At 40.2% G+C, this 17,016-nt stretch overlaps 2 protein-coding genes across 28 annotated transcripts in view; one reads left to right on the plus strand and one right to left on the minus strand.

Moving 5' to 3' along the window:
- Positions 1-17,016, minus strand: part of EXOC1L (exocyst complex component 1 like) — a 113,138-nt gene that overhangs the window by 76,779 nt on the left and 19,343 nt on the right. For 4 of the 22 annotated variants that reach the window (XR_013990402.1, XR_013990405.1, XR_013990410.1 and 1 more), the window contains exon 2: positions 7,217-10,740. The exons of 2 other annotated variants lie outside the window; for them this stretch is intronic. Coding sequence is in view for 1 of the 20 variants with exons in the window: in XM_081020596.1 (XP_080876722.1) it covers positions 1,036-1,175 (140 nt within the window). In the remaining 19 variants the exon portion in view is untranslated. Of the gene's footprint in view, positions 1-1,035; positions 1,179-5,858; positions 6,937-7,216; positions 10,741-15,125; positions 15,985-17,016 lie in introns of those variants that run through there. 16 more of the 22 variants (XR_013990393.1, XR_013990394.1, XR_013990400.1 and 13 more) reach the window with 13 other exon arrangements.
- On the plus strand, positions 1,178-16,677 carry NMU (neuromedin U). Of its 6 annotated transcripts, XM_081020586.1 has the most exons (10): positions 1,178-1,476; positions 4,760-4,818; positions 5,605-5,652; positions 5,794-5,853; positions 7,178-7,207; positions 7,321-7,371; positions 10,687-10,761; positions 14,281-14,334; positions 14,797-14,836; positions 16,234-16,677. In XM_081020586.1, exons 1-9 carry the CDS (start codon positions 1,293-1,295, stop codon positions 14,830-14,832), a joined length of 597 nt encoding a protein of 198 aa, XP_080876712.1. In that variant the 5' UTR covers positions 1,178-1,292; the 3' UTR covers positions 14,833-14,836; positions 16,234-16,677. The 6 variants fall into 6 exon arrangements, 4 of the variants coding, with proteins under 4 accessions (XP_080876712.1, XP_080876714.1, XP_080876713.1 ...); XM_081020588.1 differs by lacking the exon at positions 10,687-10,761; XM_081020587.1 differs by lacking the exon at positions 7,321-7,371.

Consider the following 17,016-nt stretch of genomic DNA (forward strand, 5'->3'; position numbering starts at 1 on the left):
TAAGAAGGCAGCCCTCTGACCTGGAGCTTAGCACTCAAGCACTCTGCAAGCTCATGCTGCCAGCACTCATGCCCTAAATCGGTGGTTTGCAAGGCTGCTGGAGACAAGTATTCTGGCCCTGAAAAGGAACCAGGTTGTGGAGCTGCAGCCTTGGGGGATCCAGGTGCAAGGAACTTTGGCATTTTAGTCTTGGTGCTGCCAGTGTGGGAGGTGGTCTTCAGCATTTCAGGCTTGGGGGGGGTCTCTGGTTCAGTAGTCAAAGAAAACCATGTTTTAAAAGTACATAGATGACCCTTGGGGTCCCTTTCCAACTCTACTATTCTATGACCTGAAGGCAGCCCTATATAGGGAATTTTTTTAATGTTGGAAGTCTTACTGTGATGTTTCCATTTGCTGGAAGCCGCCTAGATTGGCTGGGGCAACCCAGCCAGACAGGCAGCATATGAGTAAACTATTACAGTGGTACCTCGGGTTAAGTACTTAATTCGTTCCGGAGGTCTGTTCTTAACCTGAAACTGTTCTTAACCTGAAGCACCACTTTAGCTAATAACTGAGCCTAATTGGTTGCTGTCATAATTAAAACACACTGATCTGCAGCTAAGTTATGCTTGTATGCAGAATACCTAGGTGCATAAAGACTTAGTGAAAGAGATACAACCATCAAATTGTAAGGACACTATGCAATACAGTGGTACCTTGGGTTAAGAACTTAATTCGTTCCGGAGGTCCATTCTTAACCTGAAACTGTTCTTAACCTGAAGCACCACTTTAGCTAATGGGACCTCCTGCTGCCACATGATTTCTGTTCTCATCCTGAAGCAAAGTTCTTAACCCGAGGTAATATTTCTGGGTTAGTGGAGTCTGTAACCTGAAGCGTATGTAACCCGAGGTACCACTGTATTACCATGCTTTGTAATAGTCGTGGGCTCCCCTCTGCTCCCTGAGGCGTCTGAGGTCGAAGCGGCTCCCGCCCTACCCCGGGGTTTCCAACGCCCCTCACGAGCCACGTCTTGCCACGTGCTGGAAGCCACTTACTCCCCGCTGTCGCCTCCCGCGCGCGGCAGGTGATCCCAACTCCTCGGAGTCTCGCGCGGAAAGGGCGGGAAGGAGAGGCTGAGGAGGGCGGGGTGACGTGGTCGCCGTGAGTCAGGCTGCCGCCTGCCTGGCTTCCTCATGTCCGGGAGATTTAAAAGCCCGGGCTCCTCTGACTGGGAGCAGAGCGGCGGGAAAAGCGCGCGCGCGCCAACTCGAGGGGAAGAACGCCGCGCGCGCCAAAAGCAGGGACGGAAGCCATGCAAAGGGGAAGCGCCTGCTGGCGGCGGCAAGAGCAGCCTGCGCCGCCTGTGGCCGACGGCGGTAGCAGCAGCAGCGGAGGCACCTGCCGCCGCTCCAACCCCAGGAAGCTGCGGTCTGGCCCGGGAACTGCCTGGGCTTTGCTCCTCTTCCTCCTCGCCTTTGGGGCGAGCGCGTGCAAAGGTAAGGGCTCCGTTTCAGAGCAATGTCTTTGCATTATCAGCACAGCATTTCTTTATGTTGGTTCAGCTTCCCTGTAGGATGACAGATTCAGCTCTTGCTGGGTTTAATATTGATATTAAATGCATTTACCTTTATTACTAAAGTCGTCAATTAATGCAATTTCAGCCAGGTAAGTTCTTGTAATTACACTGTGAACATATTTCGAGCTAGTTACCTCCTAAACAAAGATCCATAAAAAGAGAGACAAACCTCTATTTTTAAAGGGCCACCATGCACGCACACGACAGTTTGCAGCTTTAGAAATCCCGCGCTGTTAGAAAAGCAAATCTTTTCAGCCCTTTGCAAAGAAGCAAAGCGACCCGCGCTTCTTTCTGGACTCTGCATTTCGTTGATGCAGGCTAGGCAGGCAGACACCAACAGGTAGCAGCTCTTCCCTAGTCCACTGAGATGCTAGCAGACAGCTGCAGATCTTTGGTCAGGGAGAAGAATGGTGGGTTATGACCCAGTTTGCTCTATGTATGCTGTGCCCGAAAATGTCTTGCCTTTGTGCCTGATGAGGAATTATGTGAAACTCAAAAGCTGATGTCGTTTCACAGCAGCCTAATACCATCCTACCGACGACAACAGTTTTGTCATTTATTTTGAAATTATTTATTTATATTTATATAATGATAAATGTCATTTATCAGTTTTGTCATGGTATATAGGTCTGTTTGTAATTTATTGCATTTTGGCTTATACGAGACTCCAAGGCACGTTGTATGGAATTGTCCCATAAGGTGGTAGGTCAGATTTCCACTGTCATTTTATTATAAAAATGATGTAGAGCCGATTTTAAAATCCTGTCCTGAAGTAAACCAGCAATAGCATTTTAGTACAGGTCATTGTTCCCACTTTCAGAGTAAATTCTGCGGCACATAACTGAAAGTCACCTACGTCTACTGTAGATTAGTTAAAAACACAGTAAATGATATGTGTAGCATTTTTCTGTTCAGCGCCTGCCTGAGCATCAGCACTTTACTGGATTTTAAACTAATGTGGGAGATAAATTTTGTAGGAAAAGCAGGATAAAAAAACAAGTGTCCTTCTTTTCTATTCACAATCCATTCCGTGGTTTAGACTCTCCCCTCCCTTGTTAAGCATGGATGGAAAATGTCTACTCTTTAATCATCCTGACTGCATGTAGGATGGGCATGTTAAAGGGTGATATACAGGACCCTGAATGAACATCTTAATAATAAAGTAGCTGTCAGTTTAATTTCAACTTTGAAGTTCAGAGGAATTTGTGCAGAGTATAGTTAGCAAGCATTTCTTCTATTCTAGTCCATTAGATTTACCAAAAGAAAAAGAAAAGGTATGGGGAAAATGAACAAGAAGTTAATCCTGAACAAAGCTATTTATTTTATTCCCTTGACTTGAATGTAATACACAGATGTATAAAATGAAAGCATGAAATGCAGAACAGAATAACCTTCAATACTTGCTGTGTATTTCCATAGTCACCTTACTTATAATTTTAAAATCTTCATAAATAATGGCAGAGAAGAAAAACATAGTAATCTAATAGTAATTTACACAGCTGCTATGCATAGTATAATTGTGGGCCAATAAAAATGTAAAGGAATGTTTTATTTCTGTCCTTTCTTTTCACATTACACACTGCAAGACTGAAGGCAGCTAAAAAGTCAAAATAGACAATCTTTTTCCAAATATTAAATATGATTCTGCCCCCTCCAGTTCTTATTATCTGCCGGTGAAGATCGCTTGCCACATGAATTGGTAGTAGATATGTTTCTATAATAGCAATAAAAGTGCAGGCCACTGAGGGCAATAATTACAATTTTCATATGCTCTGAAATTTTCACTAAACAGCTTTCCTTGTGGACAAACATTTAATTCTGGGGGTGCCCACCTGTTTTTACATCATCTCAGAAAATGGAGGTATGGAACATGCCTTTGTTGGGACAATGTCTTGTTCCAACAGGAGTTTTGTATAGGAGCTTAACGTTCCATTTTTTTTAACTGAACGAAAAGAAAAGAAAAGCCCCTTGTTCAATACAAAGTCTCCCTGTCATTTTATGTGGAATTTAACAGGGTGCTAAATAGTAAACAGAATTAGTGACAACTTTAAATAATACTTTTACAGTTTCAGGAAACTTCATTGTTTTGTTTTTTTAAAAAAATAAACAACTCTTTTCTGGGAGAAGCCCTCCTTGTATCTGAGATACATCATCAATATCTTTCATTTTTGTTCTTTCCGTAGCTTGAAATATTTATTTCAGAAAATGTACATGTTTAACAAATTTGCAAATTGTTTTGGTTTTGTGAGTTACATTGAAATGGCCATTGACTACAAATAAACAAAAACCAGACCAATTGATATAGTACAGAACTTTATATTCAGTGCCTAAATTGTTTGTGGTGCTGTTAAGTGCTGAATTGTAACATCATTCTCTTGTTTGTGACATTCATTAGTTTTCACTCAAATGCTCACACATAAGAGCTAGAGCTAGAAAACCCCATATTGATGTTGGCAATAGAGTGTGCCTCCAGGGATGAAGTCAAATCACATTGCTTTTGCTCTGTTAGCAGCTCTGAAGCGACCACTCCAGGGCACAAGCCTGGGCAGTGTGTATGGAGGTCCTGGGCTGCCCATACAACAAGACCCCCCTCTTGACCTCACTGATGCGGTCCAAAGGAAATGTTTGGCACCAGCTTGGCAGCAGGAGTAGCTGGAAGGAGGTGTACAAGTCACCATCCTTAGGGACTCCGTTCTGGATTCATGTAGGATTTACTCCTTAGCCTCTTCTTCTACTGAAGACATCCAACAAGGCAGCAGAGGTTTCAGATCAGAGTTTTCCTTCTCCTAGATGGGCTACCTTCCCAGGTTTACAAGCCCCACCTGCCCCTTTACAGCATGTGCAGAGACCACCTTCTTGAATGTTGGACCCACTATTGGTCTCATTCACTCAATCCACTGGAACTTGTCTTCACATGCAGGGGAAGTCCCTAACTTACCAAGGGTTTGAGACCTATTGGCTTGCCCTCTCTTGGTTTAGATGGCCACTCAAAGTTGTTCCTGGGGTGTGGCCATTGTTGCATGCTGACAGCTTCTAGGAGCCACAGGTGAGAGCTGAATGCAAGTTGGGGGACCAAAGGTGGACAAACTACCCCAGAAGGAGCATGATGTGTCCCCCACCAGAGGTACTACTCCTCCCTTAACACCCCAGAGAACCCGTATTATAAATAATATTATGAACAGGCAATTAATTCTAATTTCCAGGTGCACCGATGGCACCCCATGTTCTACAAGGAGAACCAGATTTGCAGTTATCAAATGAGGTACAGTGAAATATCTTCTGTACTGTTTGTTTAGTTTTTTTATTTTAGAAAAGGCATTTATTTTTATCATCATTATTATTAGCACACCTGCTGTAGTTCCTTAAGAACAATATATGTTATCTTTATTTGAAAGGAGCAATCTGCTTTCCAATACAAGAATGGCATGGTAAGGCTGTCGGCAATGCGAGATAGTGTGCGCATCACACTTCCATGGTGCAGATTAAAGGAGCACAAGTGACGCTTTAGAACAGCTGTGGCCAAATATTGCCAGTAAAAGAGCTTGTATCCTGACAAGATTTAACAAGAACAACTAATGTTCATGCTTTCAGGAATTCAGCTCTTAGCTCTTTTCAGGCTTAAACCTTTACTCTGGTTAGATTTTGTTGTTGGTGCTGCACTTAAGATGGGTCTTAATATTAGCGTTAAATGTTCTGTTCTCTGATCTGTCAGTTAAGATCTGGCTAGTATCTCTCATGGACGGACTTCTCATGTGTATTACACAGGACTTGGTGTTGCCAAATGCTCCTAATCTTATGCTAAAATGCTTGAGTGAGCTCTGAGCTGCTGTTTCGTGAGGCTTGTCACGACGTTGTGTGCAAACTCCTCTTTAGGAAGGGGTGTCCAATTGTCTGGCTTTCTGAGGGGTGGTGGTGGTGGTAAGCCTTTGTTCTCTGTCAACTTAATATTAAAAATGATGGGACCTCACATAAAACTCAACATCTTATTTTACTATTTTGCTTCTTTTTCAATCCTATGCTATCTTTGCTCTCTTGTCTATATTTACAGATAGATGATGTGTGCTCTACTTACATGGTCAGGGATAGTCCATCTCAGGTCAGTCCAGTTTAATAATAATAATAATAATAATAATATGCTAAATTTCTCAAAGTAGGTGCTATTGCTTCATTTACCACATGCCTCAGATTCTTCTCTCTCTCTCTCTCTCTCTCTCTCTCTCTCCCCCCCCCCCCCCAGTCCTCTAATACATTGGAAGAACTTTGCTATATGATTCTGGAACTTCTACACAAAGCTCAGGTAAATCCACTTAACGTTTTATTTCCGAAACATGGCTGCCAGCATATTTTGTACAGTGTAGGGCATTGCAATTGTGCAGTTCAGTGTATACGAAATACTGATACAATTCTCAGCTTTGTGGCTCTCTGGCAGCAAGTGCTTCAGGGCTCTTTGCAGAAAACTAGGTTTACTAAAACGGTAGCAAAACTACTTTTTGATGTCTGAGAAGTAGTACAGATGCAAAGCTATGTGCCACTGTTTCTCTAGAAAGTCTAATAGAACAGAATGTGTGCCAGCTGGCGGTTCGGAGTCCTCTATTTCTAATCAATACTGTTAACATTTTGCAGTTGGGAATTTGTGTGTACTTTCAGCTCAATAATTCCTTGGTTGCTTAAAAACAGAACAAGCCCTTAGTGGAAAGATGGGCCACTTAACCTTCATATGACTCATAGACTAATCTTGTGTCTCCCCCCTCTTTAAATGTTTTTTGAGATGCTGGTGCCCTTGGTGTGTAATTTAGACTCTTATCTCAGTTACCACGTTCTATAAACAAAGTTTCTGGTGCTAGTGGGCTATATAGGGCAGCCACAAAGATAAGCTAGTGTGTGTGGACCATATCAAGAGAAAGATATCAGAATCCAGAGGGTGTTAGCTTGATAAGATTTCTAGGGACAAGTCTTTAGTGCCCTGTATAGCTTGTTCTCCCCAGGACAAAATATTACCCTGAGGTAAGAAATATTCTACAATTATCCTTGGAATACTTTCATGATATAATTCTACTTCACATTTTAGTTTTTGTTATTATAGTGGTAGAACTTTCTGAGAAAGTATGCCATTCCCCGCAACCACTGCATTCTGTAAGAAACTGAAACCAAAACCAATAAGGAGAGTATGAAATGATTGTGTTTCAGTAATAATTTGTTCTTGATTGTAGTTTCATGGCCCAAATTATCTTGAAGAATTATCTAATGCCATTGCCTGCCTCTGTAAGCAGTTGCTGCATTCCATGTAGACTCAGACTTCTGAACCAATTGCAGTGAACAGCCAGATGACAGTTCTGGGGGAAAATATTGGATTCCGTATAGTTTCTGTGGAGTATAGCTACTGTGGAGAAGAAATGAATATAAAATACTTAAAATCTTAAACAGTTAATGGTGCAATCCTATGCATGTTAACTCAGAAGCAAATCCCAGAAGTAAATTTAATGGAGCTGAGTAATCTCAAATAAAAGTGCCTAGGATTGCAGACCCAATCAACAATTCTAAAGATACCAAACCATGCTATTTTGCTTTCCCCAAATGTCCACTCCTTGGTTGTTGAAAGTCTTTGCCAATTATTTCCACAGGAGTCAGATGAAAAGGACAACACCAAAAGAGTAAGCTCCTTGTTTTTTAAAAATGTGTTTTTTTATTGTGTGTTAACTGTCTCAAAAATCATTACATATTAATCTGTTTCAAAGTAAAATCCACTTTTAATTTCTTTGAACAGTTCTTATTCCATTATTCTAAGACCCATGACAAAGGCAACTCAGACATTCTGGTAAGTTGAACTGCCCATTCCCCTGTGAGTAAAGACAACATGATATTATCATTATTATTGGGCTTCAGTTGATCCCACCTGATATTGAATTCCTAATCTGTAAAAAGTTTTTAAAACCAAGAAGCAATCTTGCTTATAGCCTAGTTACAACAGATGAAAGCTAAATGTGAATGCCAGAGGTTCTAAATTTAGTGAAACTTGAATAATTAAAAAAAAGGAAAGAAATTGATGCCGAGCGACAGACATATATGGAACTGACTAAAGACATATCTGAAGTAATCATAATCCAAACATTTTAAAGTTAAAGCTGAGTTAAAGCTAAATAGTCTTCTAATACAAATTAATGTTTTTATTCTAAAACACAATAAAGTTAATACTAGTTCCTTTATTAAGGATTCCAGCTACAAATATAGATAGTGTGAATTCTAAAATTTTCTTCAGAAAGAACGGTTTAGAATATTTCTTTTTGGGGGTTTTATCATAAACAAACAAACAAACAAGAAATATCCTACATGCAAACATAATGGAATAACATTTTACATAAGGTCTTTCTTTTAAAGTTCCACCAAAACACCAGTCACATACACACACACATCTGTCCTGTGTCTTACATTAAAGTTTGTATCTGTTTACTTACTGTTCATTTTGTAACATAATCAGTGTTCTATGTTTATTGCCACTGTTGTCTGATTCCTTCATACCAATAGACAATATAATGGATTTTTTGTTACAGCACATTACTAAAATGTTATAAATATAGAAATATTTTGTAGCAAAAAGTGACAAAGCTATCATGAAATTGCAATTTCTTTGGGGTTTATATCTTGGCAGCTACTTTGTTTCTTAATAATTCAATGTTGCAGTCCCATAGAAGTTGTACATTTTATTATGTTTAGCTTATCACCAAGTTTATACACCAATGGAAATTCGAATACATTTTAAAACATACATTAAATAAGCTGGGCTTTTGATTTCTCACAGTATTTGAGTAAATAACCCCACACAAATCTTTTGATAAAAGTAATTATATTAGAATCACTCCTAACTCATTACGAAATCACAGAATAAGCAGATGTATTTTATCTTTAGCTTTGAGCCTCATGGGCGCAAAATAGACCATTAAGCAATTAATATATTTAGCGAATAATGGTTATATATCTGCTGCATGAAATGTTTTGCATTTTTTAAACAAGAATATAAATGAAATATTTTTGAGAAACATCATGTGCAGTGCTGTTCAGTTGTGCCCTGACCACTAACAGATGCTGCATGTATATTGGGAGCACTTGTGGAGTGGCTTATTCTGATTTGGGATTCAGGTTTGTAGGGCAACAAAAATTTAGGCTTGAGGTTTCCTGGGGGAAGCGAGGAAAGCAGTAGAGCAGAATGCACATAGTCTGAGGTTGAAATCCTATATACCTTTACCTGGGAGTGTCCCATTTAACTCAGTGTGGCTTACAGACTTGTTTAGGAATGCACTGTAAGGAATGAAGAAGAGCAGGAGGTAAGGAAGCCCAGAATAGTTTCAACTGTGGCCAGCAACTGCTGCTTTTTAGCAGTATTATTATAATGATTATTTATTGAATTTATATACCTCCCTATACATGCAGGTCTCAGGGTGGTTCACAGAATAAAATCAAAATATAAAACAGCAAAATGCATAATCAAAATAAAAACAACAACAAGCCCATGAACCTTGGCTGTGTGCCTTCAGACTAACTTAGCATATTGAAATTGAGTTGCCATTCAAGTATTTTGGCCTCATTGAAGCTTCAGCTTTTCTCCTAAATATTGTACCTTATATTGTGGAGGGCTTCTGGAAGTAGGCATATAGATTTTAGGGTTCTATGTAGGATAAAGGGACACTACTTCTTGATTAATGAGGCAAGTTCCTCTTTGTGACCAAGACGAAAAATTATGTATGAAATGCTATTAAACAGATATAGTGCAATGATTTCTGCATGCATAATAGCAATTCCCCTCTCCTCTCTTCTCCCTATCTGCTCCCTCTGCCCTCCCCCAGTGGCGTAGCGTGGGGGGTGCAGGGGGTGCCGGCCGCACCGGGCGCAACATCTGGGGGGGGCACTCGCACTCGCAGCTCTCTGCCCCTACCTGGCTCACTCACTCTCTCTCACTGCAGTGCTGGCTGTGCGAATCCGATCCGAGCCGCTGGGTCGCTGCCCACTGTGGAGGGGGTGGGTGCCAGGCGTGTGGTGCGGAGAGAGAGCGAGGGACTATCTGGGGGAGGGACAGTGCAGCGGCCGCCCAGCGCAGCGCTGAGCGCAGGAGAGAACCACACCAGACCAGACCAGGCAGCAGCAAGAAGAAGCTGGCAGCGGCGGCAGGTTAGGGGTTAGAGGGCGCAAATTACTTGCCTTGCCCCGGGTTAGGGGGCGCAAATTACTTGCCTTGCACCGGGTGCAGACAACCCACGCTACGCCGCTGCCCTCCCCAAAGCCTTGGGGTAACATGTAGAACATATTTAGGGAGTATGTGTACATGCAGGTGAGAGAAGAGGGTGGGAAAGTTCCTTTGCAGAGCCAAATGTTCTTGCACTACAAGATCTGTTCATTCGGATGCTGCTTGGATTTATTAGTTCTTCCTGGGTTTGCAAACTTTTCCTGTCTGGATATCTAGGAACTTGGCATTATCCTGAGACCGTCCGTCTAGCAAGAAACCATAGGGAGCTTTATCTAATGTCTGTGGTGTTAGATGGCTCATGGCAACAAGCAGAGACAGCTCATCCCATTTCACTGCCTGAGGCGAAACAGGAAAGTGCGCACACTGCACACCACCCTCCTTGCTGCCCTAGCCAAAGCCTCACTTACTGGGGTCACAGAGCCCCACAAGAAGTCACGGAAGCCTCTGGAGGTATCTGTGTGATCTTGTAGGGTTCTTGTGAGTTCTTGCCAGAACGGAGAATCCATTGTATCTGCTTCTTCGGAGGCAAGAAGGTGTGTGTCCATGGATTCTGCCACCTGAGGCCCTGACAACAAACACTCAGCGATCATTTGCTTTTCCAAGCAGTGCATCTTGCGTACCCATGTCAAGCTTGCAGCAAACACAGGAATGGTACTTCTTGACGCTAGTTATTTCTTCATCAAATAAGTTTAACAGTGTGCATTTATGCAGGAAATTGCAACATCAGAAACAGCTATGGGAATGTCTAAAAATATTGTCCCATCAAACATCTTCCATCTTTTGCTTTGTGTGCTCTGTTTTTGAGTCAGTGCTGCAGTGAAGGGTTTTGTTTGTTTGTGTTTATACATCCTGGATTTCATTGACTTTCATGTGTCTGTATTCATATCCTCTCAGTCGTCTGTCCTGCATCCTTTGCTGCAACTTGTTCCACAACTGCACGAGAGGAGACTGAAGAGATACAAAGCGGACGTATGTAACGATCCATTTTTCTTTCTAAAACATGCTGTTTATTATTCTGTATCATTATACCGTCTTTCAAGATTGACTGATACAGTCTTTGTGCTTTCTTTAAAGCACGGCATTATTCTGCACGCTTCCTCTTCAGAAGAGTTACATGTATGTTGCTATATGTCATTTTAGAAAGTTACATAAACTGGAAAAATCTAATAATTGACCATTTTATACATCTAAACGACTGTATTATCTTTTCTTTTGAATGGTTGGATTTGAGGTTGTGCTATGCTGGTTGAAATTAAGGATTGTAATAATGTCGTTCAAAGGACTAGTCCTATGTGGGGACAGCGTCTTATAGGATTAGGCTTAATATCCTGGTACCAAGGCTGCACAGAACAATATTAGTGCTCTTCAGTCTGTCCTGTGACCTGATCTTTGACCCTGGTAATAGCAGCAAAAGTGGCACTGTTGAACCTTGATTTATCCCTGCTAGTATTTTATTAAAGCCACGGGCAGTGGGGGAGGCAAGGGCTAGCAGAAGTGAACTAACAGTGATCAGTCAGAACAGTGATCATTTTACTTGCCTGAATATGTGATTTCAGGCCACTCTGCCTATCATAGCCACCTGTAGGAGGCACAAACCTTGGTACAAATTTTAGTTTTGTCAGTATCCTTTTTAATTTCTTGCACTAATTAGATGTCTGCCACAGCTTTGAATAGGTACTAGATTTCCTTGAAGCAAAATGCAAATTTGTTAGATGACTCCATCACAGTCTCATAGGATCCACTGGGAACAATCAATTCCACGCTATAGGGCATTGGACTGAGTAGATTCGATTCTTTTCTTTTCTTTTCTTTTCAAGGCCACTGGTTTCATCTAGCATATGTTTTTTTTACTTGGAAAAGCAACTAAAGAATAGATCTGCCAGTCAGTTGTGAAATATCCTTTCTGAGATACTCAGCTCTATTACTTTGGACAAAAAAGTCCAGTAATTGAAAATCCAAATTTATTTCATTCTTAAAAGCAGAGCTGCCAGGATAAAAAGTAAAGGGACCCCTGACCATTAGGTCCACTTGTGGCCGACTCTGGGGTTGCAGCGCTCATCTCGCTTTATTGGCCGAGGGAGCCGGCGTACAGCTTCCGGGTCATGTGACCAGCATGACTAAACCACTTCTGGTGAACCAGAGCAGCGCACGGAAACACCACTTACCTTCCCGCCGGAGTGATACCTATTTATCTACTTGCACTGGCGTGCTTTCAAATTGCTAGGTTGGCAGGAGCAGGGACCGAGCAATGGGAGCTCACCCCGTTGCGGGGATTCGAACCGCCGACCTTCTGATCAGCAAGTCCTAGGTTCTGTGGTTTAACCCACAGCACCACCTGCGTCCTGCAGGATAGCTGCTTTTAAATAAAGAGAATTTAAAATATGAATCACACCAGGAAAAGGAGAGAGATTTAAAATTGTTTTTGTTATGCATGCATTTCTGGAATAAGAGTGCCTTCTAGTTGCCGGCTATAACAGCCTCACCAAGTCACCAAGTTTGAGTCTTCAAGAGCCAGCTAGTTTCCTGAGGTGTGATACCATAAAAAACACTGGGTGTAATATTGCCACATTCTATCCATTTTTAAGATGCTACTCATTTGATTAAACTTCAGATGTATATGACTAGCTACTCCCTTCTTCCTCTCCTTTCAGAGCTTCAAATTCAGTCAGTTCTAATCCCATGAGGTACTGAAAAAACAACTAAAATAAGAACTATCCAACTCTACAATTTGATGATTCTATTTAGTTGCTTGCCTTTAAGAGGAGAAATCAGAACAAATGATTTTGTATGTGACCTACTAATAAATATTTCAGAACTCCTTTTACCATGTCAGAAAGGAAAATGATGCAAACAGCCAATACATACGTAACACTATCACAGCCTGAGGTTATCAGATTTTTGTTTGGAAGCAGTTAACTAGAAGGCAAAGAGGAAAGCAATCTGCTTAGCACAAATGCTAAAACTGTGAAGAGAACAATATGTCCAGCTGATAAATATTTGCATAATGGAATCAAGACAGGCTGCTAGCATGCATTAACAATTTAATAGAAAATACCTGCAGTGCCCTTTGAGGAAATAGCAAGACATACAATATGTATTTGAAATCATTTTATTAATTAAAAGAGCGAGCTATTTTATACGGAATAACTTGCAAGACTGAAAGAGAGTCTTGCTTGTGCCCTTTAGATAATCGTATTAGCAATTTATGTGTTGAATTCAATATTTGTGGAAAAGTCTTTAATCTAACAGAGGCCTCTGCTCATAGAACATGCAATTTTTCCCCAATTCTCTCTTTTCCCCTGCTGCTCCCCGTACCTTCAACATGCTTCTGGAGAGCCCACCAATCCTTAAGAGCAGATTTTGGGTGGGGGAGCACAGAATGTTGCAGGGGGAGAGAGCGTTGGCAAAAATCACTTTCTTTCTTCTTCATGTAGAGCAGTGGTTGCCAATTGGTGCTCCGTGGACCCTAGGGGTCTACGTCACCCACCCAGGGGGTCCTTGGCACCATTCACATAATCAAAAAAACTAGGGGTCTGCACTACTTAGCTAATTGGGAAACCACTGAGAATCAAAAACCCTTCCAGAAATGGAATGGCACAGTTCGATTCAACCCACTGAATATCTGAATTTCACATTTTATTTGGCATATCCTCCTAACTTTTAAAAGTCATTCAGTTTCCTTGCTACAGCTTTTGCAGGTATACTGATTAACTGCACTGCCTAACTTCTGAGAATATTGTACCTAATATAACAGAGTGCTGGTGTGGGTGCTTTGCTATACAAATCACTTGCCTCTTATGCAAGGGTTGTCTTCTGGGAATAGCACATAAAGCCGGAATTACACATAGTAAAACAAAAACCTTGGAATAGCCCCCGCACAAAAAAATCATACCTCCCAGAGCTGGCAACCAAACATGTCTTATCTGCTCCCCTAAGCAAGGCAAAGAGCTTTTAATATTAATATTAATATTAATATTAATAGCTATTCTTCCTGCATACCTCTTTTTCTGGAATTATTTTCCTCCTTATAGACTGAGAAAAAGCTAAATTGTATGTGAATATTTCTTTGTTGCTCATTCATTAAATAATTAAAAAGATTTATGTATATTTTTTATTATACCGAGTCACAATAATAGAAAGAAGCTTGTCACTGTTTCTCATTCCAATTTCAGAAAAACAAAGTGTAGTTTTCCACAAATCTATGTATTCGTTGAAGTAACTGACAGCTTCTTTTGTTTGCCTATTTTTATTTCTCTTTCTAAACTGTCACCAAAAGTAGGCTGGACTCTCCACCCAACCCTGCCACTAGCCATAGCACAAATCCTAGAGATATGCAATTATTATAAATTTATATTATATTATTTATTAATTTTTAAATAAGAAAATTCCCAATATTTCATGCTGTTTATGACCACTTGTGTTGCAGCATACATTGTTGTTACATTGCTACTCAAGTATGTGTTGTTTTGAAATCTATTCTCTTTTCAGGAAGAACTTCGAATACCTGGAGGAATTCAAAGTAGGGGCTACTTTATCTTCCGGGTGTGTATTTTTTGTTTGTAATATGCTGGTGATTTTGAAACAAACAAATTCAAGCATTTTAGAATCCACTTTAAATTTGTTTAAATTTTTGTTCACCTTTACATCTGTTCTTCAGGTAAACTAGAAACTAAGAGACGTATGGTGAATGCGGTGGAAGTCTTTTAGAATATTTTAGATTATGAATAGTATTTTTTTCTTTTTTTCTTTTATCTTTTGTCTCTTTTCTTTTCTAGTCTGCATGTTGGAAAATACGTAGACAAATGTGTTCACAGTGTTATGTATTGATTTTTGTATCTATTTCTTTTTTTTTAATTTTCTTGTAATATTTAATAAAAACTAATAAAAATTAATAAATAAATAAAATGTTTAAATTTTTGAATCAGTTTTAGGGGGCTACTCAGTTAAAATTCTTTTTAAAGCATTCAACAAGACACTACTTATCTGACATTATTTCTTTTCCAGCCACGCAACGGAAGGAGATCTGCTACATTTCATTAAAATGGTATAAACCTTAATTTTTCATTCAGAACAGACTTTGAGCATTCATTCTATCTGTACAGAAAATAGTCTAAAATCCACATTTTAAAAAGCAAGCAATAGAGTTGTAGTGCGAGGAAAAGTTGTAAATGAAAATTATACTATTCTACTGGATGAAAGTGTCAATAAACGAGTAGATAAGGCTTAATCAATCAATATATACACCAAATGTTTAAGAATTTTTGCCATGCAACAAAAATGAAACCCCTCACCGAATATTAAATCCAATGTATCTCTGTGACCCATGTCCTTACCCTTCTGAAAGGGTGACAAATTATGGCGGAACAGTTTGATAACTTTGCTGATCTAAAATCATTGTATTAAATGGATCGTGAACAGCCAACAACATAACGCAGGTACAACAGGATCAGTGTTATTGTGTTAGAAATGGTCAACACTGAAATAAGCATTGTTGTGTCATCAAAAACAGAATCTATAGCATGGGCTAAGTCGCAGGCATGGCCAGACTTGGCCTTCCACTTTGGGACTACAGTTCCCATCATCCCTGACCACTGGTCCTGTTAGCGAGGGAGGATGGGAGTTGTAGTCCCAAAACATCTGGAGGGCCAAGTTTGGCCATGCCTGGACTAAGATATAGAACTGACCCTACACATCTCACATGGCCTAGGCAGAATTCATATGGCCAGGTCAGTATGCAGTTTGGTTATTTGTTAGTTTGTTTTATTAGCCACCTTTCACCTTGAGATCCAACAGCATGTTATATTAGTGTCCAACATAGCATTATGCTAGCAATAATATCTGCATTATTGCTGTGACGACTTCTTAGAATCAGGCTACCAAAATTTCAATTTAATAGTGACTTGCCCCCTTTTTAAAAAAAAAAATACAGAGCAGATTGTTTTAAGTCTAGCCCCTGCCCACCTGAGTGCAACGTTGAATGCATTAATGTATTCTGGGGACTGAGATCACGTGGATCAAAATGCCATGAAGTCTCTGTAGGCTCAGGACTTTTGGTTCTCACAGATCCACCTGGCTTCAACAGCTTGTTTCACATTGGTCATACGGTGCTGGAAGGAAGAGGGATTTGCTGTCTTCATCTCTACTTGATTGCAAAGCTGCAGCCCCCATGCTCTACCCACAGATAGAACCAGCCTATGGGAGAGAGAAAAGTGAAGCACCTGGCCATAGTTCTCCTGGGCTGTTCTGGGCAAGATGTGATTATTGGGTGGGACGTGTCTGTGATGTCAAGGGATATCTTAAGACATTTCAGGAGTTTAAACAAGTTCAAAAATGGAACTTCCATCCCCTGACACTGCCAGTCTATATATGTCCTTTGCCAGGATTGTAACAATTTTTAAAGTCACTACCCATTATATAATTGAACATTTTTATCTTTTTCAGGATTCTTCAGCCTCAATCATCACAGGATTGCAGACAAGATGGGCATTCTTTATATGTAAAATGCTCTCTCTCTTTCTTTTTAGATACTTCATCCACTATGTACATTTCTTATAATTAAAAAAATGCAGTGAAACTCTATGCATGTTGACTAACAAGTAAGTTTCAGTGTGTTTAATGGAGCTTACTCTCAAACAAGTCAGCATAGGATTGCAGCCTAAGGTGCAGTTGTTTATTTCCGAAGTATCTTAAAATAATTCTGTTTCCTCATCTCATGTTCTTTGCAACTATGTGTCTAATAAAACTGAAAACAAAATACTGTTGGTGTTAAGATTGTTGCATGCAGAATACCTCGACCATAGCAGTATCGTTACACGTGGTGTGTTCCCTCTCACCACCTTTTGTTGTAAATAAAGACACTCTGTAGAGAGTTGTTTTTAATGAGAAGTTTTCAGTTTTTAATGTCACATTTTCAAGGTTTGGGTCTTATGGTTTGCAATTATGGTTAAGTGCTTTCGTTATATAAACCAGCATGCTAATATCTAACATGAAATCAAATGGGCCCTTCTTGTATACTGTGATGTTTCTGCTAGTGGAGCAACAGAGCAGTGGAACCATAGTCAATGAAATTTAGCAGTGGGTAAAACTTTCAAAGAGGAGAACGGGTGCCATGAATTAGAATCATATTTAGAAAGCACATCTAACAATAGCCAGTTATTCAGCTAACTGGATCTATTATTTCCAGAGGGATTTAGTTTACTGTAGCAAAAACAAGAGCCGTGTGGA

The sequence above is a fragment of the Podarcis pityusensis genome (genome assembly GCF_964106645.2).
Source record: "Podarcis pityusensis genome assembly, chromosome: 9".
Taxonomy (NCBI): Eukaryota; Metazoa; Chordata; class Lepidosauria; order Squamata; family Lacertidae; genus Podarcis; species Podarcis pityusensis.